Genomic DNA, 16,655 nt, shown 5'->3' with positions numbered 1-16,655 from the left:
ATGCCATTAACTGTCAGTCAGAAAAAAAACAAATCATGGACAAATATAAAATTAACCTTAATGTTATTTTCTTTACTCAATTTAAAGATGTGTGAAAATCTGTCACTGTTTAGGGTTTTTTGTGTATGCAAATTCTTACTGTTCTAAGTTTTATTTCAAGTTTTTTTTGTTCTTTGTGCTTATTTGTTTTATCTGTTGAAATGATAAATAAAAAATCTTATCTCTCTGCACTACCCCCTAGTGGTTGCAAGGATGAAGTGCAGCTCCTTAAACCACCCAGAAACTTTACATTCCTGAGGTCCGCAGTAATGTTTTAATATGAATGTTTATTCTTTGAGCTCATCAGCAAATAGTGCAGAAATTAACACAGTCAAAACAAACAAAAACGTCTCCCTAAAATCTGTAGCTGTTTAAACTGTAAACTTTTACAAGTTCCGTTTCTGGGTTGTTATTTGTGGTTTCAGGTCATTTCGACAGACGTGGAGTGCAGGCGGTGACCTTTGTTATGTCAGGTGGATGATCTGTTTAACTAAACAACATCTAGTTGGCCTCTCACTGTGTGTGTGTGTGTAAAACAGAGAGAAAAGGAGAAAGAATTGGTGTCTGTCTGGGGAGGAAATCTGCTGACACCACCAGAGGCTTGAAGCTCTGGAGACGATTAACTGCAGAGCGGCGATAAAAGCAGCATGTTCAGTCACTTTGATCCGACTAGATGAACACATTAAAAGACAGAGACATGAAAAACATCTGGATGTGGCTTGTCGTTTTATTAAATTAATGCCGCGTCGTACAGTTATGATCGATGATTGATGATGATGATGACGCGCGATGCGATCCAATCCGACATCTGCATTCCTGATGACGTTGGCGAATCGATGACTTTCAGGGTTTTGTTTGTCTGTTTACATAACTTAGGGAGAAATCCAGCAGCTGCTGCTTGTTGACGATCCCAGAGCGGCAGAGTCCTACTGTCAGGACTACATCCCAGACTGTGACGCACCTTTACCCTACGACAGCATATTAACACAAACTGACCAGGTGAGTCCTCACCTGAAAACCAACAGAGACGTGGCAGGCAGAGCTGAACCTTGTCAGTATGAAGTGTTTGTTTCACATTTGGCCTGTTTCACAGACACTGAGTTGTATCAATAGGTTATACTATAAAAAAGCCCCAAGGTTGCAAGCAAAACTAGCCTTGTAAATGTTTCTATGGTTAATTAAAAAAAACAAACATATTTTATTACTCTGAAGCATGCTTTAATATAAAATAAATTGTTTAGCTTCAGTTGTGCTTAGTATCTTGATTGTTTGATCACAATCTTGTATTTTATTTCACATTCCCACACTCATGTTGTCATGTTGCTCCATTTTTCCAAGTGAACTCTGCTCTTATACCCTCTATATCCGTTTTTCTAGTATGAAAGCACATTACACATCTTTGTGGTTCCATATTTTTGTTATTTTTTAATTTTTTGCCAGGTTCTGGTAATGGTTTCAATCACTTCCTCCTGCTGCTGTTTGAGTCATCGTCTGGCTTAAACTCAGCACACGCTTTCATTTTTTTTTTTTTTTTACTCTAATGCATTTCCAAAACTGCAATTCAAGCAAAGAAGCCAATAGAGATTGTAAAAATGGGGTGCTAATTAAGCCATCTGATTGAAATGTGCTGCAGTTGGGTCCAGAACGATGAAAGTTTTTACTGTTTTATAGTGAAGAAGCTTTTCTCTTGTCTCCGTTTTAAAACACTGTCCATGCTTTTAAAGTCTCCATTAGAAAGGATGCTCAGGTTTCTGACGAGACCTTTATTGTGAAAGGTTGTCATCTTGCTGAGTCCACTGTCAGTCATTGTAGATTATTTAAACTAGACGGTAATAATGACCAGACGCAGCTCTGGTTTAGCTCCAGCTTGGTGTGGAAGCTGCACTTTTCATGACCTCCAGTCTGTGTTCTCGTTGCAGCTCTTTTATTCCATGTCACACAAAAATAAAACTTCATTAGGCCAGCTTTAGCTGAGCAACGATCAGACTAAATGCCTTTCAGACGGTGTTCACTTTGACAGGCTGGTAGTGGATTTGTCTCAAAATCAGAAATGTTTTATGTCTCCAAGGTTAAAATCTCACATTATTTTATATTTACTATGTTAATTTAATCAGTTTTAGAGTTCTGAAGGTATCTGTTGTCTATGTTTTGTTCTTTTGTGGACTCTAGACAGAGAGAACAGCTAAGAAGCGCGTGGTGGAAGAGTTTGAGGAGTTTGACTACAGCGACCTCTACGAAGACCTCTCTGAGTCCACCGTGACATCAGGTCCGAATGTGACGGAGTACGAGGTGAGGCTCAGCAGGAAGAGCGACTCTTTGTGTCTCTCCCTGCCTCGTGTGGCCCTTCATCGCTGGTATCTGTTTGTGTGTTTCGGACAGATTGTAGAGTACGAAGACTACGACAACACCACAAACTACTATCACGTGAACGAGTACGAATATGAGGAGGAATACGACGAGCGTTACGGACCTGCTGAGAGAGAGCGAGAGTACTCTTATGACACACAGGTGCAGCCCAGATTTTAGTCATTTGAAGACAAAAAATATCTTTCATCCATATTTATACTGATTTTTTTTTTTCCCTTAACATCTTTTTTCATTCAGAATCTACCAGAAAAAGGGCAGAAAGGCGAGCCAAGCTTTCTGGGAACTGTAAGATGGTCACAAAAACAAAACAGAGCAAAACCAAAATCTGTTCTTAAAGATTTGTTGTTCATATTCTTTAATCGGATAGTCCAAAAACAAATATATCACTTGTGCCAACTCATTTCATGTTGGTGATGACATTAAAGTAGTTTAGATCCAATCTAACCAAAGACTTTTTGTGTTAAGTATAAAAATCTGATGAAAAACAAAGAAACAACGCAAAAAAACATGTTTTCATTTCTAATCTATGGTCAGTTAACTAAAGCCAGATAAACAGTTCAACTAAACAATTATCTGATCTTAGCTTGCCAGAAATATACCAGTTATACATATTTGAGCCGATGCTAAAAACAAAAAGGTTTCTTTACGTTTTTATAACACTGATAAACACATGCAGTTGATAATAATAATGTATACAGCTGTTGTTAATCTGTATGCATCATGTGAGAACTCTGGTTGAATTAGAACGTGGTGGCAAAGGAAGCGAATCAGTGTGTGTGTGTGTTTTATTTTTATCAGGAGAAATCATGTCTTTTAATGGCTGAATTAACCTCGAACCTTTTCTTCTGACTGATGATTAAATCCAGCAGAACTGATCGGAAAATAAGAAAACAAAAGTAGAAAGTCTGGGTTTTATGTCTCAAAAAAGTTGAATGTTTGTGTAAAAAGTTCAAGTTTCCTCTTGTTGTATATTTTGGTCCTAACTGTTCAATAAGCTAATCAAAGGGCTCTTTTGTCAGAGGTGTATTATTTGATATTTCTATTTGACTGTTCTTAAATATTAACCTTAAACATTGCGGTCAGACTCGATGTGTGTTTGATTGTTACCATTGAAACTACAGAACCTTGTTTGTTTTGGTGAATTTTTACAGGGAACACAGATTACAGGACCATATGGGCCCCCGGGACCCGAGGTTAGTGAAGTTTACTGCATGACTTGTAAGTTGAAACACATTTTTCTTCAGGTTCAAAAACACTTTTTCTGGTGGGCTTGCAGACACGACAACAACTGCAGAGATCATGTAAAAGGGAAGCGCTCTCCATTCTTACTCACTAGCTGATTTTTCTGGGTACTTGCAGGGAGAACCGGGACCGCCTGGTATCACAGGACCAGTGGGACCTCGAGGAGACCCCGGAGAGCTGGTAAAGGCTGTGCTCTGTTTGCTGATCGAGTTACTGATTACACTGACATCCCCTCGTGACTGAGCTCGTCTCTGTGCCGTCAGGGTCCTCCAGGGCGGCCGGGTCTTAACGGTGCAGATGGGATCCCGGGTCCCCCAGGAAACATCATGCTCATACCGGTAACAGCAGCAGATTACTGTGTTCCCAGAGGTCTCTGGAAGTGCTGTTAGCTTGCTGTGACTGAGGTCCTATTAACCCAAACAAAGCCTCGAGGCAAATGGAAAAGTGGAAAAGTATGAATGTTGTTACTGAAAAATGAGCCTGCTGGGTTACACACACACACACACACACACAGCAGCTGTGTGTCTCTGACACCTACCTGTACCCAGGTTTCTGTGTGCTTCAGAACATTATCTGTCTGGTCTTAAATCTGAGTTATTTAGGTTCAGATCGTGGGGTTATAGTGCTGGGTTTACATTGTTTTAATCCTCTGGTTTCTGTGTTGAGGCAATAAATGTATCACGTCCCCCTGCCCCCAAGTTATTCTTTTATTTCTTTAGTTTGGTTCATATTTGTATCTTCTTGTGCAAAACACAAGCGTCGGTGCTCAGTTCTGGCCACTAGATGGAGTATTGAGTTTGGTCTTCTGGTTGCAGTTCCAGTCAGGCGGTGACCCAGGAACAGGTGCTGTGGTTTCTGCACAGGAGGCTCAGGCTCAGGCCATCCTGCAGCAGACCAAAGTATGCAAACATCTCATTACTTTTAATTTATCTTTCTTGTGTCTTTGTGAAGAGCATCAAATCTTTATTAAAGCTTTCCTCTTCCTCTAGCTGGCAATGAAGGGACCTCCGGGGCCGCTGGGTCTCAGGGGACGACCTGGACCACTGGTGAGGGGGCTTTGAGTTATTTAGACTTATTTAGGTGTAGCTGTAATGACACTTGCAGGCATGAAGAATAACAAAAGACTTCTTAGTTCAGCTTTACTGCAGAAAATTTGCAGTAGAAGCTCTTTGTTTGTATTTATTTATACATACAGACATATTTGATTGTTTATTTTCCATATAGAAATATACAGACGCAAACATTTTTACATGATTGTCTTCAGTTTCTGGAGTACGCTTCTTCTTTTTTTATTTAAAAAGATTGCATAAATGTTTGTTGTTTCTTTTTAAAAACAACTACTTCATTATAAAGGTAAATATGTGTCTCTCTATTCATTATGTGTACATTTAGGACTCTGTAGATTGAATTGTCGTTTTCTTTTTTTACCTTAAAAATCTAAAGTGTAATCTGAAGGTTTTGATCGTGTTGTAGAAATGAAATCAATGTAATAAAATGTGATTTAAAAGCCTGTTTGTTGTTTATCTCAGGGATCATCAGGTCCCTCCGGTCTAAAGGGGAACAGCGGGGACCCGGGACCACCAGTGAGTCAGCCAGTTGCCATGGAAACACATCATCCTTTGAGCTCTGCAGACGTAAATTGTCAAACGAACGAAAGTGAATTTGTTTACTTTTAGTAAAGTTTCTCCCTCCCTCCCCTCAGGGTCCTCCAGGGCTGTCGGGAATCCCAGGCCAGAACGGACGACCTGGGAAACGGGTGAGACTGATTCCACTGAATGACCATTAAAGCTTTCTTTGGAAGCTGAAATATGTACAGTATGAGTAACACATTACTTTATCATGCATGTACGTGTGTTTATCAGGGTCGATCAGGCGCAGATGGGGGCCGTGGTGCAATAGGAGAGACTGGAGCAAAGGTGGACTTGTTGTCACAGTCATGTTTTCATCTTCTCACCCTTTGGTCATCATAAAATTAGGCCTCACTCCTGTTTTTTGTGTGCTTTAATCAGGGGGACAGGGGCTTTGACGGCTTGCCTGGTCTCCCTGGAAACAAGGGACACAAGGTAAAGAGTCTGTCTGAACAAGTGAGAGTGGCGTTAAGTGGATGATTTGATTGTCACCTTCAATGTGTACGATTTTTATTTTTTCAGGGAGACAGAGGAAAACCAGGCCCTACAGGTTCTCCAGGAGAGCCAGGGGAAAAGGTGAGAGGTCATTTGTACAGCTATTTGAATTCATGTAGGTGTGTTTGCACATGTACGCTAAGCCTTTTTCTTTTTATTTACAGGGCTCTCAGGGACCTTCGGGGCCAAGAGGACAACCAGGTGATGCTGTGAGTGTTTACACACAGTTAAACCAACATTTTCATGATTTGTATTATTTAACCTGTTGATTCAAGATCTTCTCAGATTTAGGTTTTAACTGTGACAGAAGACTTGAGCTTTATAACAGAGCTGTATCTTTAGGGAAGCAAATGCAATGAACTCTCAGTGTCATGAAACTATTTTAAGATGCCATTAGGTCCAAGCAGTGTCTAACTCATAGGTGGGGGAAGTTGGGGGCTCCTTCTTGTGGTGGCTGAAGGATACTGCAACTTACTGTAACTCAGCAGTAACTTCACACAAACAAAAGCAAAGAATATTTTTTCAGAAGCTTTATTAGAATAAGCATAAATAATTAACAGTAGTAACCAAATCTCCACTTATTGCTATTGTTGACAAGCTCGCAGTTTAAGGCCCCATCTACATATAGTTCCTCCTGTGTTTTTAGTGAGGGATATTTTGCAGTAGTTAATCAAAATGGCATGTCTCTGAATAATAGAAAGTACTGTCTGCCACTGGTACACACTACAGAAGGGCTCTGGGATGGTGTTTCATTTGTAGAAAATTAGTGCTGAATGTACCTACAGCCTCCTTCCTGTGTGCCTGCTCAAACCTAAAACTCAGTATTTCCTTCTCCTTTGCTTCACAGATTTAGACATTCTGGTCTGAATATATTAGAACCTTGGGTTTTTATAGCTGCCTTGTATTTGAATAAAGGCTAGAATACACTTATTTTATTCAGCTATTACTATTACCATAACAGAGGCATATGCCAATCAGTGCACTATAGATCTGTAATGATGAGTCTGTTAGCTCCTGGCTCCTGGGTCTTTTAGATTGCTCTTTAATGAAATAAGATGCCAAAGTTTCCAAAAAAAGTCTCAACTAAATTGCATGCTGTTTTATTCCATAATATACGACTATGACATGTGTTCCAAAGGGTCCCAGAGGCCTGAACGGCCCCAGAGGTCGCCCCGGACCCCCAGGCCTGCCAGTAAGTGTGACCTGCATGCCGTATCTTATTCACCCATAAATACACGATCAAATACTTCACATTCGCCGTCACACACGTTGATCTCTCTTCTCTGACGAGAGGAAAGAGGTGGCAGTCATTAACCTGCTGCTGTGTTTAACAGTCTAATTAAAGCTCTGCAGCCCAGAAACCTGAATCCAGCTGTGATCTAACTGTTAATCAGTGTTGGGTTAGTTCTTCATTTGTTAACATTGCGTTGTGCAGCTCTTATCTCATCTGAGAAAATTACTGTTTTCCCGCCCGAAGCGTTTTTCTTTCAGTTATGTGTAAAAGACATTTGCACTTGTAGCAACATGACTAAGCACTTGTCAGCATCTGATAACACAGTTTTCTTTGTTTACCTTACATAAATGTCTAATACTGGTTCATTTGGCAGTAAAAGCATTCATGTTTGTGGGGCAGAATATCTAAACCTTTTTAGCCTCATTTAGCTGCCGTCCTGGGGGGTTGGAAAATGTCTGTTGTGTGTTTTCTCTTTATTCAGGCAGCAACAGTTTTGAAGATTCATGGGATAAGAAATAAACCTTATGCGAGGGTGTATTTTCTGCATTATGAAGCTGGCAGCGTACAGCCTCACAATAAAAAAAGGCCATTTTTCTTCTAGTTTCCTGTTATTTTGAAATTAAAGTTTTTCTCGGATTTCTTTCATTTTTTAATCGAGGCCACATGAGTGTGTTTGAGAATACAGAAACAACCGTCTCTACGTGCCATTTTGTTTGTTCTTACAGGGTATTCGAGGAATTGATGGGGTTCAAGGTTCGAAGGGAAACATAGTAAGTATAACACAAGTAAATGACATTACAGCTGCAATATCTTTTTTTTCTTTTACCTTGATATTAAATACTTTCTGTGACAGGGACCACAAGGAGAAATCGGAGCTCCGGGACAGCAAGGCAATCCTGGGATCTTGGTGTGTGCTGAGAACACATAGCTCAAATTAAAATAGTTCCATTTAAATACTAATGTAGCATCACTTCTGCAGGGTTTTCCTGGTCCTCAGGGGTTAGTAGGCCTGCCAGGAGAGAAGGTAACCGAGTTTCAAGTAATCATCTCTGCTTTTACTGGAAATGTCTTGACCGATAGGCTTATCTCTGTCTCACAGGGACCTCAGGGGAAGAAAGGGATGAGGGGCTTACCTGGAAATGACGGGCCTCCAGTAAGTACATATTGCATGTGCTTTCATATTTCTGAGGACTCTTACTGACATCATGCATTCCTGAGACTCAAATCCCAGCCTAAAAAACCGCAGCTACAGCTCTGACTGCACACATTAACAACAAGTCCTTTTGTTGACAGGGTCACCCTGGAAGAGAAGGCACTCCAGGTGAAAAAGGACTGCCGGTAAGTGAGAAATGTCTGCGGTTCTGATACTGTTACAACGCACAAGAGGGAGTTTATTCAGCATGTGTTTTTTGTTGATTCTTAGGGTCCTCTAGGAGTCCAAGGGCCTGTCGGATACCCTGGACAACGAGGAGTCAAGGTGGAAATGCAAAATAAAACATTTCATTTAAAGATGCTAAAGATGAACAAATTTTATTAGAAAAATACAGATTTACTCACAGCGTGATCATATATGTCAGCGTACCAGAGGCTTAATTGATCATTTTTTATATGCTAAACTTAGAAACGACTATTTATTTTGGGTTTCTTGATAATCTGCTAGTATTTTGTGTATTTATTATTTTTTGTTTGACAGGGAGCAGATGGAATCAGGGGATTAAAGGGGAGCAAAGGTGAAAAGGTAAAAAGCCTGAAAACTGACACAACTTGTCCACATTCAGAATATTCAGCTACTCGCAGGATTTCTTCAGATTTATGTTTTTATGGTTCCTGCTAAACTTTCCTGGTATTCACTGCGTTTTGTTTTTTTTGTCTCATTGCTTTTGTTTCTGTCTGCAGGGTGAAGATGGTTTTCCGGGGGCCAAGGGGGAGATGGGAGCAAAAGGGGACAACGGGGACAATGGACTTCCAGGGATTCGAGGTGAAGATGGACCTGAGGGTCCCAAAGGCCAGTTGGGTCCTCAGGGAGAGCCTGGCCCTGCTGGTATTTCAGGGGAGAAGGTAAATTACTTGTTAAAAAGGAAAAAATATATATATAAAATATTCTTGAACCATATTTTCTGATGAAGTGAGCCTCAAAGCATCTGTTTGGCTTTTCTCTTTCTTTAGGGAAAACTGGGAGTTCCGGGACTGCCAGGATATCCAGGGCGACAGGGGCCCAAAGTAAAATAAAATAAACAATGAGCTGTAGATTTAGATAATAGCTGTTGTAGGTAAAGTTTACACAAAGCGAATGTGTGCCTTCTCCCTCTGCAGGGCACTGATGGGTTCCCCGGTGCTGTGGGACCTGCTGGAGAGAAAGGGAAGAAGGTGAGAAAAGCAATTACGACTGGCCTTTTCTCCATATATCACGAAATCAATCTTTACTGGTGGAATATTTTGTTTTTGTGGCATTATTCAGGGTCCTGCAGGCCAGGCAGGAGGTGGAGGCCAGAGGGGTCCAAATGTGAGTGCTGTCTAAAAATATCGAAACGTAGCACCACAAACAGAACCCAGAACCTGTAATAACGATATAATATTGTTTTATAAATTCAAAAACAAAACAGAAAAGGCACATGTTCGGCTGAGTCAAATAAAACCAGGTTTGCATGAGTTAGGTTTTGGTAAATAATTAATTCTTGTTGATGGTGAGCAATTCTACTTGTAGAATGAAAAATACATTTAAAGGCAGTGTTCAGATCTTTGGGAGTCGGGTTCTGTGGGAAGGTTATGAACAGTTATTATCCTACCTGCTGTAGATAGCTTGTTGAATGCTGTTATTCATACCTGCAAATAACCACAAAATTGTTTCTAAACAACTGTAATGAAAAATGAACAATGATGTAAAGGTTTATAGAGTACCGTCCTTTTGAACCACTTGGAAGTTTTGGAGATTGGAGTTGTTTCAGGACAGCAGCAGTCTGTTTTAGTCCACTCAGACTAGCCTTTAGCTCATCAGTCTGGTCAGAATTAAACTCTGTTTATTTAAACTGAGGTTGTTTAAAGTCTACAAAAGGTAAGATATTAATTGTTCAGATTTTTTTCCATAGAACCACACTTCAAAAGATTGGGTCTATGGATTTACCAGTTTTTCACACATTTATATTGATTTCTTTCAGATATAGGACTGAGTTTGTTTTTACAAAATAATGCAAATGACTCAACTTCTTTACTTCTGTTGGTTCTCAACTTAACTAGGCTGGTTGAACTAATAAAAAACAAACATGTTGTCAAGCTTGTTTAAGTATATTTTTATGTTTCAGTTTGTGCTGTTTTCATTCATTCAACAAGTACTCAGAGTACTTGTTCATGCAGTAGGAAAACATTTTATCAATGAAATGTAGTGTGACGTCAAACACATTTGACAAGACCAATTAAAAAGAAAACATTTTGGCAAGAAAAATTAGTTTGACACACAAATTAAAATGAATTAGACTCAGCCTGGTAAAAAAAATTAATGGGTTTAAAAAAAAACATAACTCATCCAAGATATATAAAATTAAACAACATAAATTCTTGTAAAAGGAAACCTTGTTTTGTTTTATAGTGTTTAAATTCAGGAGTTCTTTTATTAGCTTTCAATTACAGCTACCAACAGATTTTGATTGCAGAAGTAAGTAAATCTGGATTGTTGTTGTTGGTATTTATTGACATAAATCATTGCTGAAAGCACCCAGTGTTCAGGAAGCTGTGGAACATCCTCATGTAGATAAAATCTGAGCACACTTGAAGAATGTGGCATCGCCTCACTTCACATGAATCACAGCTTTCTTTTTTTTTCTCACACCGATTCAAAGCTGCGTCTTGGGTTTGATCCCACAATCGCTTCTCTTTTGGCAGGGTGCCCGAGGCGCCAGGGGGGCGAGAGGCCCGACTGGGAAACCAGGAGAAAAGGTTCGGAGTCTCATCCCAGCTTGCGATAACACATCCGCTCTATTATCTGTCGTTTCACGCTGCTATCCATCAGCGCTCTGCTTCCATCTCATGTCTTCATAGGGTGCCTCGGGACACGATGGCCCCCCAGGATCTCCTGGAGAGAGGGTAAAGCAAAGGCTTTTAACATGTAATATCAGTTGACTTATCAATAGATTATCTGATCATCTCTTTGGGTTTGATGTTTTCAGGGACCTCAAGGACCACAAGGGAGAAACGGAGAACCAGGACCTAAAGGATCAAGTGTAAGTAACGAAACATATTTCCACAGATCCATAAATTTAGACCTGATTTATGAGTTTTACATTTTGGTTTACTCAGCCTTTGTTTTGGCCTGCATCCAGATAAAGACTACTCCAATGTTGCACCTGTTCTGACCAAAAAAAAAAAAGAAATCCTGTTATTTTAGGACCTTGATTTTATTTACAAAAAAAGCATCCATGAGTTTTCAAACCTCTGAGAGCAGATGAGTCAGATCTATAAATGAGTGTCTAATAGGTTCCTATTTTCATAATATTTTATTTTTAAACTCTTTGAAATATAAAAAAACTGGTTTAACCTTGTACATCGTTCAGTTCTAATCATATTTGGTTTTCTTCTGTTACTTTGTGCTTGTTTTTACAAATCCTATTTTCACTGCAGAAAATTAAAACAATAAGTTTTATGAACATTTACATTTTTCAATAAGGCATTCCTTTTTAACATTTGGTGTTCTTGTGAATTTACTTTTTGATTTCGTCCATAAAAAGTTTAATCAAACACCATTTTGCAGGGACATTATTATTATTGCATCTTGCACAGACGTAGACACGGCCAAGACATTTCTGATTTGTTTAACAAAAATACAAATGATCCAAAGCTTTTCTCCCCTCTACATCAGAAATAACACTGTGTACAGCTAATCCTCTGTAGACCACAGACACCGCTCTGTGGACGTGGTTTTAGCTGTATGGGACTAAATGTCCTGCAACAGAAACCATCTGGAAGGAAATCTTTGTAACATTCAGAGACAAACGAGAAAATTCTGAAATTTAAAAGATCAATAAATGAAATAGAGTATATTGTGTTAAGGCTTTGTCGTGTTTAGGGTCCAGCTGGAAAGGATGGCCTTCCGGGTCACCCGGGTCAAAGAGGAGAGCCGGTGAGTTTCTTATTTTGTTCTGAAAAATGCTTCTCTCTATGTAGACAAACATCTCCGCTCATATTCTAATAGTTCTATTATTCCTTTCATTCAGAGTGAACAGCCTGAGCCAAATCTTAACATTATCAATATTTGATTCATGCCGAACACTGACCTTAGTTTAACCTCAGAGAAGCTTTATTGTAATTTTTATTTTTTTTAAACTTCATTAAGGATATGTTCTGCGTAGATTCTGTTTACATCAGAAAGTCCTAATGAGAGAACTAAATAGGGCTGCAAACACACCAGAAAGTTTTTTACTAACCTTTTATTTTCAGGGCTTCCAAGGAAAGACGGGACCTCCGGGACCTTCAGGTGTGGTGGGACCACAGGTGAGCCCGTCCGTGTGACTGTAGTGCTTTAATGGGCTGTTTTCTTAATGAGAGAACTAATCTGTGACTTTCTAACTTGCATTTCAGGGCAAATCAGGAGAACCTGGTCCAACGGGAGACCGAGGTCACCCGGGAGCACCAGGTGTGCCTGGAGAGCACGGTTTACCTGGAGCTGCTGGAAAGGAGGGTGGAAAGGTCACAAACTCATGATTAACACAATTAACATGATTTCCCAGAGTGATTGATTATGTTTCTATTTACTTTTGTGTTTATATAATTACCTATTTGTGTTTTTGGTTCATGGCCTTTTAGGGGGATCCCGGTTTACTTGGGACATCTGGGAAGAACGGTCCACCAGGTCTGAAAGGGTTCAGAGGGAGCAGAGGAGCCCCTGGAATCATGGTAACACACCTCTCACCATATAATTTGCCTGATTTCTGATACTTTGAATGATATACACTTTAAAGTTCAATCTTTGTTTGATGACAGGGACCGCCTGGTCTGAAAGGAGCTTCAGGACCTGGTGGATTACCAGGAGCCATAGTGAGTCATGGTGCCACTCTCCTATTTCTACAGTTCTCTAAAAACCCTTTTTTTACTGTAAAGTTTTAGAGTGAAGCAAACAATGAACAAATTTATTATTAAAACCCATCGGGATTCTTGCATCCATATGTAACCTTTTGTATCTTAGTACTTTTATGCATAAAGCCATTTAAAGACCAGTATTCTGTCTGTAGGGACCAACAGGAGAAAGGGGCCCTCCAGGACCAGCTGGAGCCATTGGACAACCTGGTCGGGCCGGAGCCGTTGGAGGACCTGGACCAATGGGAGAGAAGGGGGAGCCTGTAATTACAATTACCTTGCTTGTTGTCATACTTTTGTGTTTTTAACCAAATAACTGAAAACAAAACAAAATAAAATGTATTCCTGCATCTTTGGAGTGGTTGCTACCCATGCTTATATTTGTCTCTGTAGTTTGCAAAAAACACTCTTTAAAACGTGTGTTATTTGTCCCAGGGAGAGAAGGGACCGATTGGACCGGCAGGTCAGGATGGGGATCAGGGACCAGTAGGGTTGCCAGGAATTACGGGCCCTGCAGGCCCTCCTGGAGACGATGGGGATAAGGTAGACTTTGTGTACCTAAGAAGCAGCGAGGATGATTCAGAGTGTGTGCTTGCCCTGCAGTGATAAGTTGTGTGTCTGTGTCCACAGGGAGAACAAGGAGGACCCGGACAGAAAGGCAGTAAGGGGGACAAAGGAGAATCAGTGAGTATGGAGATGACCAACATGGATGGTGCTCAATAATGTTAGCAGCCCTGATCATGTCTCTCTTCCTGCAGGGGCCCCCAGGCCCTACTGGCACTCAGGGGCCAGTTGGTCAGCCAGGACTTCCAGTGAGTCTTTGTTTTTGTTTATATTCTGTTTGTCTTTGTTTTGAAAAGTAAAACAGCTTAAATCTGACCGCTACACAAAGATGGTGGTAGTCTCAGAAGTTAAAAACCTTGGTGCAATGCGGATTTTACTTTTTTGTTTGGTAAATATATCATAAAAATTGACAAATTTGATAAAGATTAAGTATGTGGAATAGGTCTGTCTAAAAAGATGAGTTTTGAGTCAGGTTTTAAATGTGGTAAAAGATGCTGAGATACAGACGGACAGTGGGAGACAATTCCAGGGAAGATGTGAAATTTCTGGGAAGAAAGACGGAGGCAGACCCAGAACTTGCTGGAGGGATTACGTTTTCTCTCTGCCCCGGGAACGCCTTGGGATCCCCCAGAAGGAGCTGGAGAGTGTCTCTGAAAAAAGGGATGTCTGGGTTTCTCTCTTGGACCTGACCATGGATGGATGTCTGGGTGGACTCCATTACCTTCCATTGTACACAATTAAAGCCAAAATGTCTGTTTTTTTAGAGTATTTTTGGAGCCAGAATCTGCACAGTAAGAATGTGTGATAAGAAAGTCCTGCCTACACACCGTCCCTCCTCACTGACAGGCTGTATGAACATGACACTATTCTAAGTCTCAAACAAAAATCAACACCTGTAAAAATGATCTGAAGTGTGTGCACTCTGTGTGTAACAGGGTGTAGATGGATTGTCAGGTCCTCGAGGCCAGCAGGGCATGTACGGTCCAAAAGGAGACGAAGGATCACGTGGCTTTAAGGGCGCCAAAGGACCAAGAGGATTACAGGTGAGATATGTACCTGTGTGGACATATGAAGACATTTAAACATTGACATAGTAGAAACAGACTGATTAACTCTGAATGTGTTCTTTAAGGGCATGCCTGGCCTGCCTGGAGAAAAGGGTGAGAGTGGACACATTGGTCTAATGGTGAGCTGATATTCTGTTTAAATGTATCTCTGTTATAGCTCTTTTTTGTATTTAATTTTCATTATTATTAGGAAAAAAATGATGCTAAGTCTCCATAAACACTTGGTTTTAGGGTCCACCAGGGCAGCAAGGCCCCGCTGGTGCTCAAGGTCCTATTGGGGGACAGGTACGTATGTTTTAAACATATTATTAATCATTAAAGGCACTGTTAAAGTTTCTGAGGAAATGCAGACAATCTTTGTGTTATACAGGGACAAAATGGTAGACCAGGAATGATAGGACAGCCAGGTGTCGTTGGAGAGAAGGTAAAAAACAAATAAAGATTCTGTTTAGATCACACCTTACCCAAACATGTATTTTCTGTGTATTTTGAAATTACACCCTTTTTTTCTTAGGGAGAGGACGGCGAGGCAGGTGACCCTGGACCAGTTGGGATTCCAGGAAGAATAGTGAGTTTGTTTACTTGTTGTTGGGATATTCTTTATATAGAGATACAGGCTTTAAAAGCCCATCTATTATTTTTTTCTTCCACATCTTTTAATCACTCACTGCACTCCTGCAACCCAACAGGGAAATAAAGGAGACCAGGGGGAAAAGGGGGACACGGGCCCTCCGGGAGCAGCTGGTCCTCCAGGAGCCAAGGGCCCTCCAGGGGAGGACGGAGCCAAGGGCAATGCTGTGAGAGACACTCGTATCACAAACTGTATCATATGCAGTAAAACACACGGCACTGAAATACATTGATATACTGTAAAATAGTTTGATTCGTGCTCAGCACTCTCTGGCTGACTCTCAGAACTAGATAAAAGATCTAAAGGCTCGACTGAACTTTGTTCAACACTTCGGCTTGTCAAACATTTCAGCTGAATCCATGTTTACTTTACTTTACTGTATGTATTGAACATAGTCTGTACTTCTAATAGAAAAGTTTTTTGTGTGTGTGATTGATGTTACCTGCTGCTACAACACTGTCACACTTTGAATGCTTATTATAAAAACACAGAGTTGGTTATTTTTGTTTCATCCAGTATTCCTCCAGTTTTCTTGTGCTGAGATCAGCAGTGAACTGAGTCGGGGGAAACATGGCTCTTGCTTTTACACAACTTACTTCTAATAGATTGCATTTAATCTCTCATGATCATATTTCAAAAAGAAACCCTGAAAGTTATTTGGGTCATATGTTTCTTTGAGGAAATTTTGGATAAATTGCTTTTTAGGGCATTGGAGGAACACTTTGCCAATCAGTCTGTCTTTAGACACTTTCTCTGTGCCTCAGCAGAACTTCATATTGAAGCAAAATGTGTCGAACAAATCAATAAAAGATCAAGTTTCTTCTCTCTACAGGGTCCTATCGGTCTGACAGGCGACCTCGGACAGCAGGGAGAGGCTGGACCCAACGTGAGTGTCTAGTTTCCCTCTTTTTCTTTCTCCTCTTCAATTTTTTATTTTTATTTTTTTGCATCTGTGCTCTTCTGTTTTAATGCCTATTTGTCAGCAAGATTATGCAACAGCTTAGCTAAAATTGAAATACTTAGTGAAGTGGATGGATGAGAGGCAAAATATTAATCAGTGTATTTTTGATGCAAATCCCGATCCATTCCTTAAACTGCTAAATTTCACCACTCGGCAACAAAAGGCTCAGCTTAGGAAAAAAACATGTTCGTTTTTGTTTTAAGGGAATTCGTGTTTTTCTTCTAACTTGTTGTGTGTTTGCAGAAACATTTTGCCTTTAATACAGGGAGCTGGTTCCTATTTTCAGCTAAAACTAAAATGATCTTGAATAATTTTTTAAGATAAATTATAAGGGGAGAAAAAAGAAATAAAACAAACTGTGAAA

General features: G+C 40.2%; 1 protein-coding gene across 1 annotated transcript in view; it reads left to right on the top strand.

The window, feature by feature from the left end:
- Nucleotides 1–16,655, top strand: part of col5a3b (collagen, type V, alpha 3b) — a 38,692-nt gene that overhangs the window by 13,621 nt on the left and 8,416 nt on the right. Inside the window, exons 6-51 of the mRNA XM_017424423.3 lie at nt 916–1,038; nt 2,209–2,328; nt 2,419–2,547; nt 2,644–2,691; nt 3,558–3,599; nt 3,766–3,828; nt 3,912–3,986; nt 4,464–4,547; nt 4,638–4,694; nt 5,178–5,231; nt 5,351–5,404; nt 5,511–5,564; nt 5,658–5,711; nt 5,799–5,852; nt 5,936–5,980; nt 6,910–6,963; nt 7,731–7,775; nt 7,859–7,912; nt 7,985–8,029; nt 8,105–8,158; nt 8,299–8,343; nt 8,429–8,482; nt 8,699–8,743; nt 8,902–9,063; nt 9,172–9,225; nt 9,319–9,372; nt 9,464–9,508; nt 10,882–10,935; nt 11,038–11,082; nt 11,166–11,219; nt 12,062–12,115; nt 12,433–12,486; nt 12,574–12,681; nt 12,799–12,888; nt 12,976–13,029; nt 13,224–13,331; nt 13,504–13,611; nt 13,699–13,752; nt 13,827–13,880; nt 14,568–14,675; nt 14,765–14,818; nt 14,931–14,984; nt 15,070–15,123; nt 15,214–15,267; nt 15,389–15,496; nt 16,163–16,216. Of these exons, the coding sequence (XP_017279912.1) occupies nt 916–1,038; nt 2,209–2,328; nt 2,419–2,547; nt 2,644–2,691; nt 3,558–3,599; nt 3,766–3,828; nt 3,912–3,986; nt 4,464–4,547; nt 4,638–4,694; nt 5,178–5,231; nt 5,351–5,404; nt 5,511–5,564; nt 5,658–5,711; nt 5,799–5,852; nt 5,936–5,980; nt 6,910–6,963; nt 7,731–7,775; nt 7,859–7,912; nt 7,985–8,029; nt 8,105–8,158; nt 8,299–8,343; nt 8,429–8,482; nt 8,699–8,743; nt 8,902–9,063; nt 9,172–9,225; nt 9,319–9,372; nt 9,464–9,508; nt 10,882–10,935; nt 11,038–11,082; nt 11,166–11,219; nt 12,062–12,115; nt 12,433–12,486; nt 12,574–12,681; nt 12,799–12,888; nt 12,976–13,029; nt 13,224–13,331; nt 13,504–13,611; nt 13,699–13,752; nt 13,827–13,880; nt 14,568–14,675; nt 14,765–14,818; nt 14,931–14,984; nt 15,070–15,123; nt 15,214–15,267; nt 15,389–15,496; nt 16,163–16,216 (3,090 nt within the window). The remainder of the gene's footprint in view (nt 1–915; nt 1,039–2,208; nt 2,329–2,418; nt 2,548–2,643; nt 2,692–3,557; nt 3,600–3,765; nt 3,829–3,911; nt 3,987–4,463; nt 4,548–4,637; nt 4,695–5,177; nt 5,232–5,350; nt 5,405–5,510; nt 5,565–5,657; nt 5,712–5,798; nt 5,853–5,935; nt 5,981–6,909; nt 6,964–7,730; nt 7,776–7,858; nt 7,913–7,984; nt 8,030–8,104; nt 8,159–8,298; nt 8,344–8,428; nt 8,483–8,698; nt 8,744–8,901; nt 9,064–9,171; nt 9,226–9,318; nt 9,373–9,463; nt 9,509–10,881; nt 10,936–11,037; nt 11,083–11,165; nt 11,220–12,061; nt 12,116–12,432; nt 12,487–12,573; nt 12,682–12,798; nt 12,889–12,975; nt 13,030–13,223; nt 13,332–13,503; nt 13,612–13,698; nt 13,753–13,826; nt 13,881–14,567; nt 14,676–14,764; nt 14,819–14,930; nt 14,985–15,069; nt 15,124–15,213; nt 15,268–15,388; nt 15,497–16,162; nt 16,217–16,655) is intronic.

The sequence above is a fragment of the Kryptolebias marmoratus genome, linkage group LG3 (assembly GCF_001649575.2).
Source record: "Kryptolebias marmoratus isolate JLee-2015 linkage group LG3, ASM164957v2, whole genome shotgun sequence".
In the NCBI taxonomy this organism is placed as follows: Eukaryota; Metazoa; Chordata; class Actinopteri; order Cyprinodontiformes; family Rivulidae; genus Kryptolebias; species Kryptolebias marmoratus.
Note: the sequence above shows the minus strand (reverse complement) of the source record. Positions and strands in the feature narration are given on the sequence as shown.